The sequence below is a fragment of the Mytilus californianus genome, unplaced genomic scaffold, assembly GCF_021869535.1.
Source record: "Mytilus californianus isolate M0D057914Y unplaced genomic scaffold, xbMytCali1.0.p SCAF_2, whole genome shotgun sequence".
Lineage (NCBI taxonomy): Eukaryota > Metazoa > Mollusca > Bivalvia > Mytilida > Mytilidae > Mytilus > Mytilus californianus.
This window is the reverse complement of record NW_026262668.1, coordinates 140,169,583-140,193,551: the sequence shown is the minus strand read 5'-3', so window position 1 is coordinate 140,193,551 and position 23,969 is coordinate 140,169,583. Positions and strand designations below refer to the sequence as shown.

The 23,969-nt window shown below is 33.6% G+C and overlaps 1 protein-coding gene across 3 annotated transcripts in view; it reads right to left on the bottom strand.

Moving 5' to 3' along the window:
- Positions 1-4,794: 4,794 nt before the first annotated feature.
- LOC127731257 (integrin alpha-4-like) overlaps positions 4,795-23,969 on the bottom strand; it is a 71,182-nt gene continuing 52,007 nt past the window's right edge. Inside the window, exons 17-23 of one of the 3 annotated variants that reach the window (XM_052240286.1) lie at positions 21,230-21,460; positions 19,574-19,702; positions 16,412-16,504; positions 15,076-15,271; positions 15,006-15,040; positions 14,449-14,483; positions 6,823-6,901 (exon numbers count right to left, since the gene is read on the bottom strand). In XM_052240286.1, coding sequence (XP_052096246.1) covers positions 14,460-14,483; positions 15,006-15,040; positions 15,076-15,271; positions 16,412-16,504; positions 19,574-19,702; positions 21,230-21,460 — 708 coding nt within the window. In that variant the 3' untranslated portion in view covers positions 6,823-6,901; positions 14,449-14,459. Of the gene's footprint in view, positions 6,902-14,448; positions 14,484-14,693; positions 14,729-15,005; positions 15,041-15,075; positions 15,272-16,411; positions 16,505-19,573; positions 19,703-21,229; positions 21,461-23,969 lie in introns of all 3 variants that reach the window. The other 2 variants (XM_052240285.1, XM_052240284.1) reach the window with 2 other exon arrangements.

Genomic DNA, 23,969 nt, shown 5'->3' with positions numbered 1-23,969 from the left:
GATCATTAATCTTTTGCTCAGGCTCTAGTCACGTTTTACAAACTATGAGTAGCAGCTGCAAGTTCCTTAAAATTGTATGAATTTAGAAATATACTCCCCATACGCGGATGAAGCAGGTTAATCGCTGCTAAGTTGAGGAAAATTTATAATTTCAAAATTGAAATTATCTCGTTGGTCATAGACTTTGGTATTGAGATGGCATCTGTAATCAAATTCGGGGTTTATGTCTAAATATGAGGCAGATGAAGCTGTATAAGTGGTGTCTGCAATCTCTAGTTCATGACTACTAATGGACCCAATCAGAAAAGTTTGTATTGTTAATGGAAAGAACATCTTCAATACACCTGTATGTAAAATTAAATGATATAGCTTATTTGATCTAACCCTAACGAAAACAAAAACGTACACATTAAGATATTTCCAGGGGAAGACCACCAGACCCCCTCTCGCTTCACTCATTCGTGGATGCATTTAGCATTATATATACAAATATATTTACTTTTCGACAATTTACTCTCTTGGAGGTTTTATTATCTTAGATGCCTAGTTACATGTAGCATTGGCTCTTAAATGAAAACAGGTCTAGATATGGGTATATATATATATATATATATATATATATATATATATAAAATGACTGAATAATAGCCAACGATAAATCTTACGGGGCGATGGATCATATAAATATGATACAGTACACTACAAAATATAATATATAACCAGTCTAAAAGGGTACAACATCACCAAAAAATGACAATAAACGAACAAATGTAACTATAAATATTTCGGATAACAGATATCCTTCATCAGTATGAGCACGATGTAAAATGAATCAGATCAATCTATTCTGATTATTAAACTATAGGAATCTTGAATTCTATACAATAAAAAAAGTGAAACAGTTTCACCCGAACATCATGTAGAGACGCTAATAATTTTTTAAAATTTCCAAAAAACGACTCAAATTCATGCCTAAAATGAAAATAGTAATTAGAGATATGAACTGGCACAACTCTAAAATTCCAAAATTACATCGTGCTCATACTGATGAAGGATATCTGTTATCCGAAATATTTATAGTTCATCCTATTTTGACTCCTCAAAATTGAAGAGTCTTTCCTAAATTGAGGTAAATTATATGGCCTTCCAAATACCGTTTCGATTCCTAACATCACTGAAGAGACATTAATTGTCGAAATCCGGATATGGTGTACAAAAATCTTTGCACCTTTTGTTTGCGGTATACCATCTTTGCCGCAAGTTTATTGTTTTCTGTTTGGTATTAATTTATAAATAAGATCCATTTATTACACCTGGTGATCCGTTTATTTGGCAATCGCCAATGGCAGTCGGCAGGGTTTAAGAACATTTGTTGTTCGACCTGTTAGTCAAATGCGTTTTGTTAAAATATACTTTTTCACTTTTTTGGTCTTTTGGAAAATGTTGTTTGTGCTGTATTTAGACCCCTCTAACAAGAAATTTGTTTTGCATGCACACGTATAAAAATTGCGGTTTTTATCCAACGCAATCATAGGTTTGAACGTTGTTTTCAATTTAGACTTGTATATATATATATATATATATCCAAAAGGACATGGAGTGATGCCCAGCGACAGGTTCGGGAAAGCTTTTGGATAAAGGAACTAAATGTACATCATCCAAACGGCATCAATAAAAAATACTAAGTTTTATTTTTCACTCATTTTGGGTTGTAAATATACACAGTCACGTATATTTGAGTATTGAGTTTTGTTTTATATTATGATGTTCAGGATTTTGGATTAAATCAATAGACCAAAACTTACCTGTATTATTGAGCTATTTTTATACATATTATCAGTATTGTTAAAATAATTGACACCGAAGAAGGCTATTTGTTAAGCAGAAATATTTGTCAACACGATTTATTAACAACATCTTCGTATAATACCATCTTATATTAGTATCGTTGTGCAAATCTCTAGACTTATATAATTTTTTTCCTTATCTGCACAGTATCGTCTATTCTAGACGATCCGGTACATAGTAAATTTGCTGGTTGGTCCTTTTTATAGACTTCTATATATATATATATATATATATATAACCATGGAAGTAATATTATTTCCATGATATAACCAAACAAAATGAATGCATTTATTTACTTCTTAGTAAGTAACTACACACTTCAACCAATTACATGTCAAGTATATCAATTGGTAAAAGAAATATTGTTTTCTGATCATTAAGTCTGGTAACGCATTGTCTTTCACGATCAAAATAATGCGTTGAATGATCTTTCACGATCAAGTTTGATTTAAAATCAACAAAATTATACTTTTTTCAAAAACAATGTGAAATTTTTCAAGTAATAATACACTTTTACTTTACTGGACTATTTGACACAATAAAGATTGAGTTTCAAATATAATATGATATATTGGAATGTGATCAATATAGATACAAAACGTGATTTTTTCTTAATGATTTTGAAAGGATTGTGAGTCGCCTTTTGTGTTTTCTTAAAAAGTACTGATTTTTTTCTTTAACTAAGTACTATTCAGGAAGTTGAATCATTTTGACAGACATAATTTTTTTTTCTCATTTGTTCCACCTTCTGAAAATACAACAGTTTTTTCACAGATTTTGAAGTATAATTACACTTAATTGCATTCACGATCCGATACCAGATCTTTCACGATCTGATTGCAATGCTTGACCACCGTTAGTTATTCTTTCACGATAATTTTTCTCGATATACCGAATGACACCCCTGGTATAGTCAGTAGTACGGTCACAAGTAAGGTAAATTAAAAAAATAATGGACCGAAATACCTCAGGGCTAATTTTGGTCTTATTTTGAAGATAAATATAATACCCTTTGATTAAAGTATGTCGTAGAGTGGTCCAATTTTTTGAAAACTGTGGTCAAAGGTCAAAAGGGGGGGGGGGGGGGCTAAAATTGGAAAATTTTGGGACATTTTGTACAATTTCTCGGTCGTCCCTCATGATAACTGAGAAAAAACATTCTATGGAATCATGCTCTGGGAATGTTGCACAAATTAAGCTTGTCATATTTATGCCTGATTGCCACAGATTAGTGATGTATACCCCCGCTTCTAACATGTAAGAAAATGAAGTAAAATATCTTTATCTACAGAAATTATCGACAAAAAATATTTATATGTTATATTTAGCTATGCAATACTATATGACAATATATAAATATGTTTTTGGGAAAGTTTTGTTAACATGCCATACACAACAAAGGAGAAATTAGTACCGTAAAGTTAACACCCGGTCCATGATTCAATGAAAAAATGAAGAAATTCATTATTGATTATTTAAACCCAAAAGAATGTTAGAACTATAATAGTCTTGATGCATGAATTTCAGCATGAACACGATAGTATATGAAGTTTTTTTTTAAAGTAAAAAGGTCAATCAGTACAAGAGCAATAGCACATTCAACACTTGTACCCCTCTTTTTATAAAACAACACAAACAATGGAATATATAGCAGACTTGACTAAACCCAATTTTAAAGCCCGTTAATATGTGAATTACAAACAAACACGATTTACAGACACATTACGCTTCATTTTGCGTCTTTGGAAGCTGACTAGGTATATATTAAACTAACACTAGACATCAATATGCACGTCCATTTGAAAAAGTAACGGAATACTAAGAAAAAAATATGCGTATGTAATGGTATGTAATACTTCCGAAATATTCGATACAAAAGTATTTCCAGTTGGGTTGAACGCGCACCAACCGCATCAAGGTCCGATACAACTGGCAGGTTTGTTTGTTTGGTTTTGGTTTTGAGTTTTTTTTAGAGAGAGAGAGCTCCCGAACCACATCAAGTCTGATGCGACAAGCAGCAGAATCATGAGATATTGGGTATTGAGATTAATAATCACCACTGCTCTGACAACAACAATGCTAGTACACGGAAAATTCTGTTTGTAGCATACGCAAGATTTTCTACAAATAGTTTTGCCTTTACATGTACACACAAGGTCCTGTAAAACGTCAGAGGACATTGGATTAAAAATATACTGAAACTATGGAGTTATTCCCCATATCCATATTTCAAAGGTGGTCTAGGGGGTGTTTGGTGAAATAAACATTCATCCAGACGTACACTTAGAGTAAAACTCGAAGAATATGCTGTCTGAATGATGCCTCTGAAGGAGGTAGTCTCACTAAGGAAGCATCCTCAGAAAGCGCCGACTTCACTCTTGAGTTTATTGCGATCACCATGTACTGATTGAGATCTGCGATGAATTGACTTTTCACCGCAACAGATGTGTCAATATTAGAACCAGCTAGATTGACAAACTTTGATACATGTTTGTGTTTTGTTTCGACGCCTTATTACTGCCTTTTTTGTCAATTCCGATTAAAGAAGACGTGTTGAACATGTAAGAGCGTGAGTAGCTGAGTCAGACATCGTTGGTCCAATGACTTTGCATATATATCTAATAGTATAGCCACGGAGCGTGTTTTAACGCAAGTTGATTCATCATCACACGCTGTTTGGTCATTGGTTTTTCCCTAATTCAAATGTATCAAAAGTTATTCTTCTTGTACATGTATAGGCTTTATAACACGACCTATGCTACTTTACATGTACTTGTTCTTATTTAAAGGAATCAGCACTGCCAATCATTTTCCGGATTAATTCGGATGTGTTCCAGTGTTGTTTAAAATTAGTCTATACGAAAAACTCAACAAGAATAAAAACACCTCAACAGCTATTAAACTTTAACATATGTACTAAGTTAAACATCTAGACACAAACATTGATTCAAATCTATATTTTTATTTACAAAAAATAAGAAAATGCACATTTAATTCATTACAAAAAACACAGCAATTTAAAAGTCAGGGGAAAATAGGAAAAGGGAGCGCGATATGACTTATTGAGGTGAATATTGAATAGTAAAACTGCTATATGATGAGTATTGTCACAAGAGGCTCATGAGAGCCTGATATCGCTCACCTGTAATTTCAGTTTCAGGCATTTGACTAATTTGTAGATCTTACTTTCCTGAACAATTTTGTCATTTACACTTTCTCTCTTTCTATAATAATATTAAAGATAAAACATAACCCAAAACTGTAAAATTTCCTAAAAATTAACTATTTCTGGACAGTTACCAAACAATAAGTTGTCCTATTGGTCTGAAGATTACTTGAAAGGTAGATCTAAACCTTAACACTTTCGCCTATGTCAGTTTTGCTCTTACTGCTTTAGTTTTTGAGATGAAAGCCAAAATCTTTATTTGACCCCTATGTTCTATTTTTAGAAACTGCCGCCATCTTTTTGAATGGATCAAATCCCCGAATACTATCTAAAACTAGATACCCTAAGGAACATTCCATTAAAATTTTTAAGTATTTGACCAAGTAGTTTCAGAGAAGATTTTTGAAAAAGTAATTAGACTTTCACAAAAAATGTAAAAAAAAACGTTTTAAAGGCAATAACTCCTTAAGGGGTGAATTGACTATTTTGATAATGTTGACTTATTTGGAGATCTTACTTAGCTGAACATTTATTGCCATTTATACTTTCTCTCTATCTATTATAATATTAAATAAAATAACCAAAAACAGTAAAATTTAATAAAAATAAACCATTTCCAACAGTAACCCAACAATGGGCTGTCGAACTTGTCTGAAAATTTCATAGTAGATAGATCATGACCCAATTATCACTTTAACTCCTGTCACTTTTGCTCTAACTGCTGTAGTTTTTGATATATAAGCCAAAAACTGTATTTGTCCCCTATTTTCTATTTTTAGCCATGGCGGCCATGTTTGTTGATGGATCAAAACTTCGGATACAATTTATGAACTAGATACCCTAAGGAACATTCAGTTAAAGTTTGAAGGTATTTGGCCTTGTTGTTTCAGAGGAGAAGATTCTTGAAATAGTTTATGACGACGACAGACGACGGACTACGACGGACGCCAAGTGATGGCATAAGCTCACATGGGGCTATTCGGGCCTGGTGAGCTAAAAAGGTTTGCAATAGTTGATGTGTATGTTCTGTCAAACTTTGATATATTAAAACTTCTGAAGTATTGCTTGTTCCACATTTTTTGGTCAAAATCAACTACGGGAAATGTATGTAAGAAATTTAATATACTTTGACAGACGGTAAGATTGAAAAAAATGTCACATGCAATTGAAATCCTTCAAATTCACTCCATATGTATTTTCATATGATATTCAAGTTTGATACTAAATAAAAGCTGATACATTACTCTTTCGTTTTATAACAAATATTTGCTGATATCTTCATTCAGGAATTGATTATAAGCATTCCCGTGTTTGATAATGAAAAAGAAAAAAATCGGAAAATCACGCTTTACCGAGATATTACAAAAAACTGCACCGTGGGAAAAATCTACGACAGGGCTAAAATGATAGTATAATGTTTACTCTATCATCATGTTGATTTTCAGCCGTGAGGTATGGCGGTCCATTAAACTCTTAGAATAAGCAGCTTTTTCTTGAATTGTCAATCCACTACAGTGACCATTATTGTGATGACAAGATAGTATTATTTACATCAGCGTAAATTCAGTGACATTATTGTGATGACAAGATAGTATTATTTATATCAGCGTATAGTCAGTGACATTATTGTGATGATAACATATTATTATTGACATCAGCGTATAGTCAGTGATATTATTGTGATAACAAGATAGTATTATTTAAATCAGTGTATAGACAGTTATATCATTCAGTGACTTTTTTCTTTTTCTTGTTCTTTAAAGCTGCTGCTTGTGATGCTCTAAAGTTTGCTTTTGAAATTCTCTCAGTTTTTCTTTTTTCATAATAATTACTTTTACGTTTCCATTCTTTAACCTCTTCTTTCTTTTGTCGTTTGAAAAAGCCACACTGTAAGAAAATAGCATAAAATTAATATATAGATGCAAATTATACCCATAATCTAATACATGTACTACTGGGGGAATAATAGGACATTTTGTTATATTAAGAGAAAAAGTGGACATTTCCGTGGTATGAATATATTTTATAGAGTAAAAAAAAAATATAAATTTGAGACACTGTATGAGGATACACAGCACAATGTTTTTAATCATACACATAGCTCACCCGACTATTAAGATATTGTGTATATTCTATCAACACAACAACATTCAAAAACTGTATTGCAATAGTTGTAAGTCTTGTTGAATTTCGGCAATCGTATTTAAGTAAAATCATGTAACAAGAAAGATTCTTTATAACGTATTGAAAAAGAAAAACCTAAGGAACCCCTTACATAACTGAAATGTTTGATGCAGATCTGCAGAGAAAAATTTAATTAAGGTACCCCTTACAGAACTGAAATGTTGGAAGCAGATCAGCATAGAAAAACCTAAGGTATCCCTTACAGAACTGAAATATTTGAAGCAGATCTGCTGCAGGTTTGCAGGAACCCTTTAAATAATGTTTGCAGACGTTTACAGCTAAACCTCCTGCAAACATTGCAGCTTTTTGCTGTAAGTTTGCGGCAAGTTTGCAGAAAAAATTATGTTTGCAGTAAGATTGCAGAAAAAACTAGAGTAAAAGGGATGTTTGCAGCTAGACTGCAGGAAAAACTAGAGTATAAGGGATGTTGCAGCTAGATTGCAGGAAAAACTAGAGTATAAGGGATGTTTGCAGCTAGATTGCAGGAAAAACTAGAGTATAAGGGATGTTTGCAGCGATATTGCAGGAAAAACTAGAATATAAGGGATGTTCGCAGCTAAATTGCAGGAAAAACTAGAGTATAAGGGATGTTTGCAGCTAGATTGCAGAAATCTAATTAACAGGTAAAATATATAACGGATTTGATATAGATTGTATCCTGAATACGGGGCTCGTTCACGAAATGTTTAAGAATTATATTATATTATGAATATATGCTATCAAAACTTTGTTTTAACATTAGTATTAGAAGTCTCTTTTCAATATAGATCTATTATTTATACTATTTACCTTTATTATTGGCGCAAATGAAATGTACTATTTAGTCGCAAATGAAATATGGTTCGTGGTGCAAATGAAAGATTTCTTTGGTGCAAATAAAATGCTAACTGGCGCAAAAGTTAAACAGTGGATAAATCTTTATTGAAACAATACCTAGATTATAGGTCAGTCAACAATCACTGTCAAAACAACAACGAGGAAACATATTATTGGTCTCGGTTGATTTGCATGTCTTAAATATATATATATATATATATTTTGCATATGTGTATTCGTTTTGAATAGCAACATGAATTTAAAGAATGTCAGCATCTTTTTGTAATTCAAAAGTATTGTTAAATACAATGACGAAAACACTTCTGTGTGATTGAGATCTTCTGTATTTATAATTAATTTAATGCGGACAGCACTTATAGAACTTATCTACCACATTAATCTTTCCATCCGGAAGATAAGAGATAAATAAAAGGAGAAAGTACGATGTTGTGCTTATTTGGTTCTGTAAATTGTCCGAAATCAAATTATTGGATTATAAAACAAATTGGTTGTAAGCATGTGTAAGTCAAATTGTCCCAAATTTTGGCAAATTCACCGTTCTACTGAATTTACTGTCTTTTCAAGGCTGTATTACCAATGTCTTGCAAATATTTCAAACCAAAACCGCAATGTTTTACTTAAGTACATAGGTTCAAAATTTACTTCTGCAAATTTGAAAATAATTAAAATACATTCAAATACAATTCTTTTTAATGCTAAGTTGTCCCCTTGTCGTACCTTTTCCTTTTGCATGGGTCTTTCTATAGAAGTTATATCCACTGATCGAGATGAAGAACACATATTGTGCATTTGTCTTTCTATAAACCTTCTTTCTGTTGATCGAGACTAAGAACTTTAATTGTGCATGGAATCTTTTATATACCTTATTTCTACTAATCGATATTAAGAACTCAAATTGTACATGGATCTTTGATCATTACTTCCTTAGTGCGTCTTTATTCCGTCTAAATACGATTAAAACAAAATAACAAGTTCTGATCAAGATAGCAACAAGTTTCAACACAGTTCTAAAAGTTCTAGGTAGGTTCTGAGTACGCCCTACTCGTTTTGAGTACGACAGCTCTTAAAACGTACACCCACGACTGCAGTACAATCAGGCATAAAACGAAACCGTTTTCCTGCTGGTTCATTATTTGGTTACGTATATGCCCAGAAACATGGATAACCTTGTAGCTCGGGGAGGGGGGATGGGAGTATCTTCAGTGAGTGTGATCACAGTGTTAGTTTGTATAGAGGGGAAGTAAAATAATTTTATACAATGTATTAACATTACTTTCATGCTGTACATCAGCTTATAACAATGAAGAAATCAACATAGCATCATATGCATCAAACGGAATATCAGACAGATATAGCCGGGTAAAATGGCGTTCCGGCTAAATAGAAATCAAGAAGGAATATTTCGCTCCTTAAACTTTTATTTTAGCAGTCCGGCAAGACCGAACAACAAGCTCTAAACCAAATGTAATGTGACATACAAACAATAACAATATATATAAGCACAAGCAATTAAAGGATTAAGAAGATTAACATATGCCAAATAGAAATAACAATAGATTAGAAGAGTAATTAATGTCCGACACGTATAAGTAAATTATTGTCTAAACTGTTACAGAGAATAAATAATTAAATGGATAGAGTAAATGAATTTAAGTCCTTTGTCCAAGATTTTGACACATAATCCGTGTAAAACACTTATGCCTAAATTTACGACAAAGTTCAGAATAATAAAAAAATAAATGCAAAACAAGAATATACATTAAAACAATTGAATTCATAAAATGTTGTTTAAAACTATTTTCACACTGCACAGTCCAAATAGTCCGGTCATATATTCCCGCGGCCCTTGAAGACACGACCCGGGTCTTAATGTTCATCTAAAATTGTTCCGAAAGTTTCTTCTGTGATTGTGGCGTCCTCTGTAACGATAATTTTGGTTTGAATAGTTATCTTCTCTTGTATTTTTCCTAAAATTGTCCAATTCGTCTTCTAGTTTAGTGATTCGATCCCGCATATGTTCTTTGTCGCGTTGTAATTGGTATTGCTGGTCGATTGCTTCACATCTTTGATCGTAAATCCGAAAATTAGCTTCTTCAAGATCAGTAATGCGTTCCCGTAATTTTTCCATATCTTTTTTATCATCTGCACCTTGTTTTTGAAGTTTTTCTAGATTGCTAACAACACTGGTATGCTTTTGATTTAACTCTTTAAATTTCTTTTCATAGTGTACACTTTTAATTTTAAACTTTACTCTCTCTGAATTCACTCGGTCGTGCCTGAGTCTTACGTTATCTATGAATTCCTTGTTATATTCTAAGGTTGGAAAGAAGTCCATCAGTTCAATAGTATTGAGTTCCGCACAAGGAAAAATTGACATAGCTTTCTGTTCTTTGAATTTTCTCATTCTTTCTGCGTCACGACGTAACTTGGATTTCGATTTAACCTTAACAACTTTCACGTCCGGTTGTCTGTGAAAGTTACACATTCTGGCGAAATGTCCAAAATTTCTGCACTTATAGCAAAATGACTTTTTTGCTATACATTGTCTAAAATGAAATTGATTGTTCACAGTCTTTCCACAAAACTTACATAGGTAGTTGTTCATATGTTGAAAATTTTTTGTCTGAAAGGTAGTTCCATGATCAGACATCTGGTATCTCCAGTCTCGGCCAAAATTTCTGGTTCTCAGCGTATCCATTTTTCTGTTTGCTGGGAAATCAGCTTCACAGGTAGAACAAGGTATCCGATAGATGCGTTGCCCGGATGTCCTAACACCAGATATGTCCGGGTAAAATGGCGTTCCGGCTAAATAGAAATCAAGAAGGAATATTTCGCTCCTTAAACTTTTATTTTAGCAGTCCGGCAAGACCGAACAACAAGCTCTAAACCAAATGTAATGTGACATACAAACAATAACAATATATATAAGCACAAGCAATTAAAGGATTAAGAAGATTAACATATGCCAAATAGAAATAACAATAGATTAGAAGAGTAATTAATGTCCGACACGTATAAGTAAATTATTGTCTAAACTGTTACAGAGAATAAATAATTAAATGGATAGAGTAAATGAATTTAAGTCCTTTGTCCAAGATTTTGACACATAATCCGTGTAAAACACTTATGCCTAAATTTACGACAAAGTTCAGAATAATAAAATAAATGCAAAACAAGAATATACATTAAAACAATTGAATTCATAAAATGTTGTTTAAAACTATTTTCACACTGCACAGTCCAAATAGTCCGGTCATACAATCATAAACTATGTCACCATATGCAGTATCATCATTTAAAAAAAACACAAATATGTATCAAACGAAATACCAGACGATCATAAAGCATGTCACCATATGTAGTATTATTATTATTAATACACAAGTGTCAACAATACGGCAAACGAGAATGAGAACTGGCAGAAACGTTAACGTGCTGGTTTTTTATAGCAGTCATACCAGGACGTGATGACAATAACGTTCTGAACGCACTAGGGATGGGATGGGGACCTGGTAAGAACAATTTAAACTATCTGTGTACGAGGTGATCGAGTAAGGAACCAGAAATAACGGATTTCGACGTATAAGAAACGAAGTAGAACTAGTTACGAACCGGTTTTATCGGCCTACAGACTGGATAGAACTATTTACAAATGCTGTAATCATGAGCTAAATGGGCAATTTTACCCGATCTGAACTGTATATATACGGACTGTAGACGGGATAAAGACGAGATGGACGTATCGAGAACTGTTTAAGAACTAACTGGTGTCGCATTATAGACATTGTCCGGCCAAAACTATACGTTCAAACCAGTCCACAACCCATTTTACGTTTATTTAAGGACGGGTTCGAACGTTTTGAGAAATGGTTTGGAATGACAGAAGCTCTAGCTAATGACATTCAGTCCCACATCTCTTATTTCGTAAATATTTATTAATAGACTAAATTCATGTCATTTTGACATTCTGATATGTCAAGAATTTTCAAAGGTTAACCGAAGAAAATAGTTATACACGTAACAGGATTACTTTCGAAAATATCCTGTGTTGTATACACAGATACGAAAATATCCTGTGTTGTATACACAGATACGAAAATATCTTGTGTTGTATACACAGATACGTATTTATGTTTTATTTTCTATAAAAAAAACACAGTTCGTATGAAAAAAAAGTAAAATAACCGAAAATACCGAACTCCAAGGAAAATTCAAATCGGAAATTCACTTATCAAATGGCAAAATCAAAAGCTCAAACGAATGGAAAACAACTGTCATGTTCCTGACTCGGTACAGGCATTTCCTTATGTAGAAAAGGGTGGACTAAACCTGGTTTTATAGCTAGCTAAACCTCTCACTTGTAAAATAATACTCGCATAAAATTCCATTATATTGACAACAATGTGTGAACAAAACAAACAGACATAATAGGTAAAAGTGTCAAAAATAGGGGTACAGCAGTCAACATTGTGTTATAATCTCCATCACTATAAAAACATACAAATATGCCAACAAAGAAAAACAAAATGGCATATAAACAAGGCACATACGTATCTTTAGTTTGCTGAAATTTGACTAACTGACCTAGGAAAATCTTAAACACGACCTTGTAACCTACTGAAACCCAAACTATAATTGTCTGAAAACCAGTAAATAAATGTAAAAGATGCACGTGAAAAACTTGGAAAATCCGATAATTACACTTAAAACGCAATATCTCTGAAGAGTACAAACATATTTATAATAAACAATCTTACGCACCGCCAAATTTCTCCGACAATCAAAAGAATTTTTGGCAAGACCTCCAATCTACCAATTACAATTATGCCGTATACGTCACTTAAATGTTTATAGAAAACGGACTGTATACAGTCATTATGGAGGACATTCTTAGTTTTTGAATGATTCAGTCAGTGATTGTGTTCGCATATTTTCTTTCCTTTCTTATTTTTTTTTTGCTTGTATTTTTTTTTTTGTTTTTTTGTTATTGGCGGAATTTGATGACTAAATGTTGACCAATAGATGTCTTTTGCTTTGTTTGATGTGTCTTTTGGTAGCTGTTTGAGTGATTTACCCCCTCTCCGCCGTTTTATGTCTTTTGGTTTGTTTGATATGTCTTTTGGTAGCTGTTTGAGTGATTTACCCCCTCTCCATCGTTTTATGTCTTTTGGTTTGTTTGATATGTCTTTTGGTAGCTGTTTGAGTGATTTACCCTCTCTCTGTCGTTTTATGTCTTTTGATAGCTGTTTGAGTGATTCACCTCTCTCCATCGTTTTATGTCTTTTACTTTGTTTGATATGTCTTTTGGTAGCTGTTTGAGTGATTTACCCTCTCTCTATCGTTTTATGTCTTTTGGTAGCTGTTTGAGTGATTTACCCTCTCTCTATCGTTTTATGTCTTTTGGTTTGTTTGATATGTCTTTTGGTAGCTGTTTGAGTGATTTACCCTCTCTCCATCGTTTTATGTCTTTTGGTTTGTTTGATATGTCTTTTGGTAGATATTTCAGTGATTTACCCCCTCTCCATCGTTTCATGTCTTTTGGTTTGTTTGGTATGTCTTTTGGTAGCTGTTTCAGTGATTTACCCCCTCTCCATCGTTTTGTGTCTTTTGGTTTGTTTGATGTGTCTTTTGGTAGCTGTTTGAGTGATTTACCCTCTCTTTATCGTTTTATTCAAATCGACAAGTTTATAAGTGACTAATTAGAAACAAGACACTTACTGCATTCTGAAGCTTATGGATTGGACAACAAAAATTGTTTTAAATAAACTGCAAAGTTGTTTGTTGTGGATTATGTTAATTACAATATCAATTTATAATTGATATTTAAACAATTGGACATAAAGTTGTTTACATCCACTGCATTTATTCTTTGGTGGATAGCTGTTTCATTTGCAATCATATAACATCTCCTTATTTTTATAACTAAGTTACTTCAGTCCGCTTATCAATTCAGTCATAAATAGACTTGCAGTTATTACTATACCCACCTTCCATAAACCTATTACCAGTAAAACATACCCACCTTCCATAGACCTACACCCACTAAAACATACCCACCTTCCTAAGACCTACACCCAGTAAAACATACCCACCTTCCTTAGACCTACACCCAGTAAAACATACCCACCTTCCTAAGACCTACACCCAGTAAAACATACCCACCTTTCATAGACCTACCCCCAGTAAAACATACCCACCTTCCATAGACCTACTGCCAGTAAAACATACCCACCTTCCATAGACCTACACCCAGTAAAAGTTAAACATACCCACCTTCCTAAGACCTACACCCAGTAAAACATACCCACCTTCCATAGACCTACACCCAGTAAAACATACCCACCTTCCATAGACCTACACCCAGTAAAACATACCCACCTTCCATAGACCTACACCCAGTAAAACATACCCACCTTCCATAGACCTACACCCAGTAAAACATACCCACCTTCGATAGACCTACACCCGGTAAAACATACCCACCTTCCATAGACATACACCCAGTAAAACATACCCACCTTCCATAGACCTACACCCAGTAAAACATACCCACATTCCATAGACCTACACCCAGTAAAATATACCCACCTTCCGTAGACCTACACCCTGTAAAACATACCTACCTTCCATAGACCTATACCCAGTAAAACATACCCACCTTCCATAGACCTACACCCAGTAAAACATACCCACCTTCGATAAACCTACACCCGGTAAAACATACCCACCTTCCATAGACATACACCCAGTAAAACTTACCCACCTTCCATTGACCTACACCCAGTAAAACATACCCACCTTCCATAGACCTACACCCAGTAAAACATACACCTTCCATAGACCTACACCCAGTAAAACATACCCCCTTTCATAGAATTACACCCAGTAAAACATACCCACCTTCCATAGACCTACTGCCAGTAAAACATACCCACCTTCCATAGACCTACACCCAGTAAAACATACCCACCTTCCATAGACCTACACCCAGTAAAACATACCCACCTTCGATAAACCAACACCCGGTAAAACATACCCACCTTCCATAGACCTACACCCAGTAAAACATACCCACCTTCCATAGACATACACCCAGTAAAACATACCCACCTTCCATAGACCTACACCCAGTAAAACAAGCAGGACCAATCCACCAACACTGCTACCAATTATAATCCATAAATTGATTTTTTCTGACTCTACTGTAACTTCTGTAGGAAATATTTCACTTGGAACCTGTAAGATGATCACGTAAAACATGTTAATGGTTCATTTACTTGATTGATGATAAAAAAAACAAAGGGTTTAAGATGACGCTAATTCTTTACTTAACTGGAAGACTTTATCGGGGGTAAATGTTCTATTTATTTGTTTGTATTGGCTTTTTAAAACTTGTAAAAAAGGCAGGACAGGAGTTTTGAGTAAAAAAAAGGCAGGATGAGCAACTTGGCAAAAAAAAAATAGACAGTATGACAATTTATGTAAAAACAAAGTCAGGATAAACTAATAAAAAAAAGGCAGGACCAAATAGAGTGAAAAATAAATATGCAGGACAGAGATTACAACAACAAAAAAAAAAAGGCAGGACAAAATTTTTCATCCTAGTTACATACATATATATCCGATGCTCGAAGGATTGATAGCGACGATGAGTTACATGCATATATACTCGGACTTACTTCTATTGTCGAGGAATTGTTGGCGATGATGAGTTACATGCATATATACCCGGACTCAAAACTTAAATCGATGCTCGAAGGATTGATAGCGACGATGAATTACATGCATATACTGTAAACCAACTAATTTTCGCGAGCGATTTATTTTCGCGACTTTCGCGAGTAGAAAAATAACGCGAATATAAATCGTCGCGAACATGTAAAACTTGGATTTTTCCTTATTAAACTACATCAATTTAATTAGAAAATCGCGAAATTAAATAGCCTCGAAGTGGACTAGAAAGTGTTAAACGCGAAATAAAGTATCCGCGAAAATAAGTTGGTTTACACTATACCCGGACTTACTTCTAGGCTCTACTAATAAATAGAGACGATGATTACATGCATATACGCTCGGACTTACTTCTAGGCTCGAAAAATTGATAGCGACGTTGCGTTACATGCATATATACCCGGACTTACTCCTATGCTCGAAGGATTGGTAGCGAAGACGAGTTACATGTATATATACCCGGACTTATTTCTATGCTCAACGAATTTGTAGCGACGATGAATTACATGCATATATGCCCGGACTTACTTCTAGGCTCGAAGAATTTGTAGCGACGATGAATTACATGCATATATACCCAACATACTCTTTGGCTCGAAGAATTGATAGCGACGATGAATTACATGCATATATACTAGGACTTACTTCTATACTCGAAGAATTGGTAGCGACGATGAGTTGTCTGTTATTGTTCTCGCTCTTTAGTGTAGCTATACTTTTATAAACTATACCAGACACCTGAAACAATTATTGTTATTGTTAATAGCGGTAGACATTGTTATAATATATGATCTTAAATGTTTAACGCAGAAAAGTTTACGAATGATCGGTATTAGTATTTACCCAGACAAGGATACAAATACTTAGTATCCATCCCAAGAAACAGGAAAGTTTTACTTGATAGTCCTTTCGTGATACAGAAAACAATATTAATATCAGATTATTACATGACAGTTTTCATATCAGTCAATGGTCAAAAGATATTAGCACATTAGCCGAAGTCTTCGTGCTATGATGGTTTTTTTTTTTGGGTTTTTTGTTTGTCGTCCTACTTTTAACGTGACTTTCGCGTTTTTGACTTTGGGCTTTCGTGGTGCAGATGGGTCCTGTGATGCGATTCGGACGCAAGAGATTTAAACACTGTTGTTTTTATTTTGTTTACCCTTGTATCTATATTTTTCTTAATTTATACTTTATCGAGAAAGTGTATTCTATATACGGTATGTACTATCTTTTTGCTATCAACTACAAAAACGTTTGATTTTGTCAGTTTTTATGGACTTTCTCCTTTTTTAATTTACCTTGGAATTCGGTATTTTTATTCATATACTTCCACTTGCAAAAAAAGCATTGTATTAAAATGTTCTATTTGAAAAACATCATTCACAATTACGCAATTTGAACTGCAAGTCAACAACATAGGCAGCTGAATATGATATAATTCGATTTAACTGACATATAGCCGTAGAATACTTAAAAGTATGTATACTATCAACAAATTTCACTCTGATGGTTTTTTTTAACAAATATGATCTCCTGTACCTGCTTCGCGGTGAGTTTCTTAGTTTATCGAAAAATAAGAATCATTTAATAAAAGTGTTATGAACTGGCTGTTTCTGTATTGGCCCTCGTATAGGTCCTAGATCAACTATTTTGGCCCTCGACTCTTCGGACTTAAGACCAATACAGAACAACCAGTCAATAACACCATTATATCTCATCGAAACAGGATACTTTAATTTGCTCCCAGACTAAAAGACAAATTGAAAGAGTTGGTCCTGCTTTGTTTCATAAAAAAGAATGGCCAACGAAAATACAAGTATCTTGTCATAGGGGGGATAAATCGTAATTTGTAAAAAAATCACTCTGATTCAAACAAAATTTTTTCTGAAACTGACATTATCAAGATGCTTGATTTCTTGATTGACAACATATTTGTAACGTTTGGAGGACGTGTTTTTCAACAAACAATCGGCATTCTCATGGAAACCAACTGTGCTCCTCTTCTTGTCGACTTATTCCTTTATGCATATGAGGCTGACTTCATACAAGAACTTCTTAGGAAAAAAGAAAAGAGTTAGCAGTATCCTTTAACTTCACAATCCGCTATAAAGATGATGTACCCCCACTAAATAATTTTTGATGATATGTTGAACGCATCTTTCCCATCGTTCCTAAAACAAAGGATATAACCGATACAGTTAAGTATCTCACATATCTTGACTTACTTCTAGAAACTGACAAAGATGGTCGGTTGAAAACAAAACTTTACAACAAAAGAGATGATTTCAGCTTCCCAATTGTGAATTTTCCATTTCTATGTAGCAACCTTCCAGCAGCGCCTGCATACGGAGTATATATATCCCATTTGATACGATATTCCAGGGCTTGTATTTCTTATCATGATTTCCTTGATAGAGGTTTGCTGCTCACAAGGAAGCTATTAAATCAAGAGTTCCAAGTGGTGAAGAATCGTCCCTTCGTACATTTTACGGACGCCATCACGAGTTGGTTGACCGTTATGGAATATCCTGTCCCATTTTCCCCGAATGTGACCTACTGAATTAGACTTATCACTGGTTTGTACTAACATAAGCAACGTGTTGAGCAACGTGTTGAATGTCCCTTTGGTATCCTTCGCCTCTCTTTTTCCAAGGACCAAGAACTCGAAATTGGTCCATTCCCTCTAAAATGATGCGATAATCTGATATTTCTTAAAAAAGAGTTTTCATTTGCTGATCTGTATTCCGCAGAACAGGACACGATAACATTATAGTCTGGGATCTTGACACAAAACTTTAAATACCGTAAAAGGAATTTCCGGTCGAATATATTTGAAATGAAGCTTGCGAAATCGTAAAAAAATCATCAAGACACTAGATTACAGTCTCGCTGAACAGGTAACAATAACTTGATACAATTATGTACAACTTTGTATCACTTTAGTGAAACATGATACGATAAACTGATTTTACCACAGCGGAACATGATATGATATTTTGAAAAACGCTCCGGAGGACAGAAAACGATAACCAAATATTTATCCCACAGTACAAGGTACAATAACATGAGAGCCATCCCACAGACTCAAAATACGATAATAGGATATGATAACTTAATATCACTTCCAAGGGATAGATCGAATAAGATCCATTATTATCAATCCCGAGTAACAGGATATGATAACTTGATATTAGTCCTTTGAAATAATATATGATAACTAGGTATGTTTCCCGTGAAACAGGGAGCGATACTAAAATTTCACTCTGCAATACAGGACCCTTTCTCTTGATATATCTCAATATTTTTTTTCAGAATTACAATACCGGAGTTGTTTGTTGTTTCCACCTGAGTGGATTAGTTTGTGCTGTTTTTCCGGTAACAGTTGACATGCGTGTTGTCTCGTATTCTGATACCGTTTGTCTGTGTAACACAGCTGATCCAGTTCACTTCACATATATATCAATATGTTCACATATGTATTTGATCAATCCATTATACATACCATTGTTCATAGAGAAGGCTTAATAATTGCTGTATTTATTAGAAGCTTTACGGCAACTTAATAGAGCATTTGCTTCTCAGTTTTCACTATGTTTTAAAATTTGTGTTTCCTTTTAAAAATTTCTTTTTCGGTTGTTTACAAGATTATTTTTTAATTAAACAAACAGCTAACTTTGGCTAACTTATACGGACTTGCTTTTGTAGAATAATCTCTAATTACAACTTACCATTGCAAAAGGCAAATTAAGTACAAATAACAAAGACGACTAGATATGGATTAGGGTTTATTTTCATTGTACTTACCTTTGTAAAACTTAGTGAATCTTCTGATATATTCACAAAAACATCAAAGGCTTCCGTCTCGTCTTTCTCTAACAAATCAATCTTTATTTCAATGATCGCCCATTTACTCGAATCCACTGTGTTACATGACTGCAACATAAGTTTCATTTGATTAGCAAGGAATGATGGATAATAACAAACGTTATAAAACATTAAAAAAGCAGAAATAGAAATTTTATTAACAAATCGACAAGAAAGTCCAAGCCTGTATCACTCACCTGTCATCTATAAACTGTACCTCAATTTGAGTACCAGTAATATTAAATCATGTCATCCAGAGTCCCAATACCCTGTATCACTCACTTTGCATCTGTATACAGGAGCTCAATATGAGTTCCAGTAATGTTAAATCATATTCTCGAAATAATTAAGATTGGGATTAATAAGTTCGACCGTCGTAGAAGTTCTCTCAATGAACAACTAAAACAAAACTAATTCGTCGAATAGAATAGAGAATGGAAACGGGTAATGTGTCAAAGAGACAACAATCCCACCAACTAGCAGAAAACAGCACAAGGCCTCCAAATGGTCTTCAACGCAGCGAGAAAACAGTACAAGGCCACCAAAGGGTCTTCAACGCAGCAAGAAAACAGCACAAGGCTACCAAATGGTCTTCAACACAGCGAGAAAACAGCACAAGGCCACCAAAGGGTCGTCAACACAGCGAGAAAACACCACACGGCCACCAAAGGGTCGTCAACGAGCTTCAGCTGTCGAAATAAACTTTATCATCCAATATAAAGATTTATATTTGATATTAATGATAATATCAAGTGTCTTAAGGCTTCGATTCTTCATATCATTCTCGTAAAGTAAGACAGCAATTTTCCTCTAAATAAATTTGTATTTTCTAAAGTATTTTTCTTTTCTTTTCTTTTTCTTAGTTTTTGTTTGGTAATTTTTTATTAATTTCTTTTTCAAATTCAGTATGACTGATGGATATGATTAAAATATATATACCATAATTCTGAACCAAATAAGTACGGGGTTCATTTACCGAAATCTTGATTGTAATATCAAAAACAAATGGAATGAATATTTTGTGATATATATTTTTAGTTATGTTGCTGAATTTTTTAATGACAATTTTGATACTTTAGATGACAACCAAAAATTAGTGTTTTTATTCTCAGAGGTAAATATGATCCGTGTGTGTGCCAAATCCTATTGTTTAATTTTAAGAAGACGTAGAAATTTTATGTTTTGTAAATAATACTTTATATCATATTGTTTAATGTAGTATCTCTATGCATTTTAATAGTCTCTTATTCTGTATAGAAAAACTCTCATCTTATGTAGTATTGTTTTACAATTTATGAATATCGATTGTACTTGTTGAGAGATGAGACTTTAAAAAGACATTAAATTGAATTGAATAATGCGTGCACCAATAAGTTAAAAACTAAAGTTGTCAAAATAGGTATATATTCTATACATCTTGTTTGTTTAATAGGAAATGAGATCTTTCTCGATCATTTGAACAGTAGAAATAATACCAAACTGTAACATGATGTTAAAAGAAATACAAATATATCATGATACTTAAAACTCTAAATCAAACAAACATGTTTAATAAAAAGTAAAGTGTAGACGTTGGTTATGCTTTTTATCACTTACAATTTCCTTAATTGTTCGTTTTGATTGTTGTTCTTGGCTGAGCATCTGATTAGTTTCTCTACGCCTTCGACTGTGTGTTGATTGTTGTGTTGTATTACTAGTAGACGATATAGTTGATACTTGATTTGTAAAGGGTTCAGATGTTGTGAAATTACTATTATCATGTCCATTAAATTTTTCGCCGGCAAATTCAACCACACTCCATGTAATCCTCGAACTTTGTCCTGATATCTGTAATATAACGTTAACTTGTAAACTTACTTTCTCGATTTGATATTTTTATTTGTTTTTGTTTGTTCGTATATTTTCTTAAAACTATTATATCTGTTATGATTCAGTAGTTGACGGCCATGTTTCACAGTGGTTGAATTTTGTTCTAGATACAATTGATAATCTTGTCCAAGAAATGATAATAGAAGCTATAGTTTTAATCTTAGATATATGATGTTTTTAATTATTTGTTATTGGCTTTGACAACTCGCTTTCAGTAACTTCAAGTATTGTCATAACTGTACATTATGTCTTTTGTGTTTTTGTAAGTTCTTTTGATGATTTGTATCGATCAGATGAGTTTAGTCCTTTCTAACTGATATTTAAAGTTTGTTCTTATGTTGTGATGTTTTCCGTTTATTGTTTTGTACACAAATCAGGCTGTTAGTTTTCTCGTTTGAATTGTTTTACATTTACCACTCTGGGGCTTTTTATAGCTTGCTACGTGATATGGGTTATACTCGTTTTTGAGGCCGTATGGTGACCTATAGTTCTATACTTCTACATCGGTTGGTCTCTGGAGGATAGTTGTCTGATTGGCACAATCATACCACATCTTCTTATCTTTATATTTTCTTTTTTCACATTTTCAGCAATCTAATATGCAACAATATCAATCTTATAGCTTGTATGTTTGATGATCTACATATATATCGGATATTCATATGCACAAGCAAAGAAGGTCGTCATGTTATACATATATGTGCATACCTGTATCTTGGCATTGCACAAGGTCGTGTTTTTCTCTGACTGTTAAAGACGTCTTTACACTAAATCCATTGGATGTTGGATGTGTACTGATTGATATTTTAGTCTTAGATGCAGGAGTTTTTTATTAGTTGTTATTGGCTTTGAACTAGCTGTCAGTAATTGAGGGTACTCTCAGATCTGTACTTAGTGTCTTTTTGTTGTTGGGATATATAAGTACCTTGCCACGTCCACTCTGTGTTTTTGTTAGATGTATTTCTGCTTTGTGTCCATCTGATGAGTTTAGCCCTTTTCAACTGATTTTTATAGTTTGTTCTTATGTTGTACTGTTACACCACTGTCCTGGGTTAGGGGGAGGTATGTACCTGTCCCAAGTCAGGAGCCTGTAATTCAGTGGTTGTCATTTCTTGTTGTATATCATATTTGTTTTTCGTTCATTATTTTGTACATAAATCAGGCCGTTAGTTTAATCGTCTGAATTGTTTTACATTTGTCATTTCGGGGCCTTTTATAGCTGACTATGTGGTATGGGTTTTCCTCATGGTCAAAACCTATAGTTGCTAATTTTTGTGTCATTTGGTCTCTTGTGGAGAGTTGTCTCATTGGCAATCATACCACAACTTCTTATTTTTTGTATGTATATTACTTTCTATATATCATTCCTGTTTGATCTAAATGAGGCTAAACTATTGTAACAGCGTGGGTGTTGCCGCCGACCTGTTTTCTGATTTGACGAAAAAGATGTCATTGTTGGTGTTCGAACATGCGTTTGTTTAATATTTCTTAGTGTACAGCAGGTGGTAGTTTTAAATAAAGATATCTGTGATAAAATCTATCTTATCTGTCGTAACTACAATACCCTTCCCTTTTCACGAATGTGACTTACCGAATTAGACTATTTACCGGATTTGTAATAACATAAGAAACACGACGGGTGCCACATGTGGAGCAGGATCTGCTTACCCTTCCGGAGCACCTGAGATCACCCCCAGTTTTTGGTGGGGTTCGTGTTGCTTAGTCTTTAGTTTTCTATGTTGTGTCATCTGTACTATTATTTGTCTGTTTGTCTTTTTATTTTTGGCCATGACGTTGTCAGTTTGTTTTCGATCTATGAGTTTGACTGTCCCTCTGGTATCGTTCGTCCCTCTTTTATAACAATGGTATAATTTAAAAATTCTTGATAAATAACTTTTTATTATAAAAGAATATATTTACCAGTGGAAAAATGTTTGATATTCAATACAAACTATACTAGAATGTATCTTCCCATGCTATTTTTCGCCATACGCATCATAAAAATAAACAAATTTACTGACGGAAAAACGTACACTTTTAAGATGTGAACATTCATATAAACATTATGGAGGTATTCAAATGGTCATTATCAGCAATAAAAAATAATTTCAGTTCACTCCCATTATATATGGTCAATCGCTAAAATGATTTTCGCCGGGAAAAAATGGTATTATTAAACATTCTAAGCCCGAAATTGAATGATGAATGATATTTTGATTTACTAAAATAAAATTCAGTTTTATTTTCAAGAGGGTACCCAATTTCAGAATTACTTTAGTAGTCTCTCTTGTATTTGTTAACGTCACACCATTGTTAACAACAATCATTTATTTTACAACACTTAATATATTTATACAAGTCACATTGTACCTGAAGATCTGTGAAAGCTGTGAAAGCGTTTGTAATTTCGTTGAATTGAAACCGTTATCATCTTTTATTACTTTTATGAATATATATATATATATAT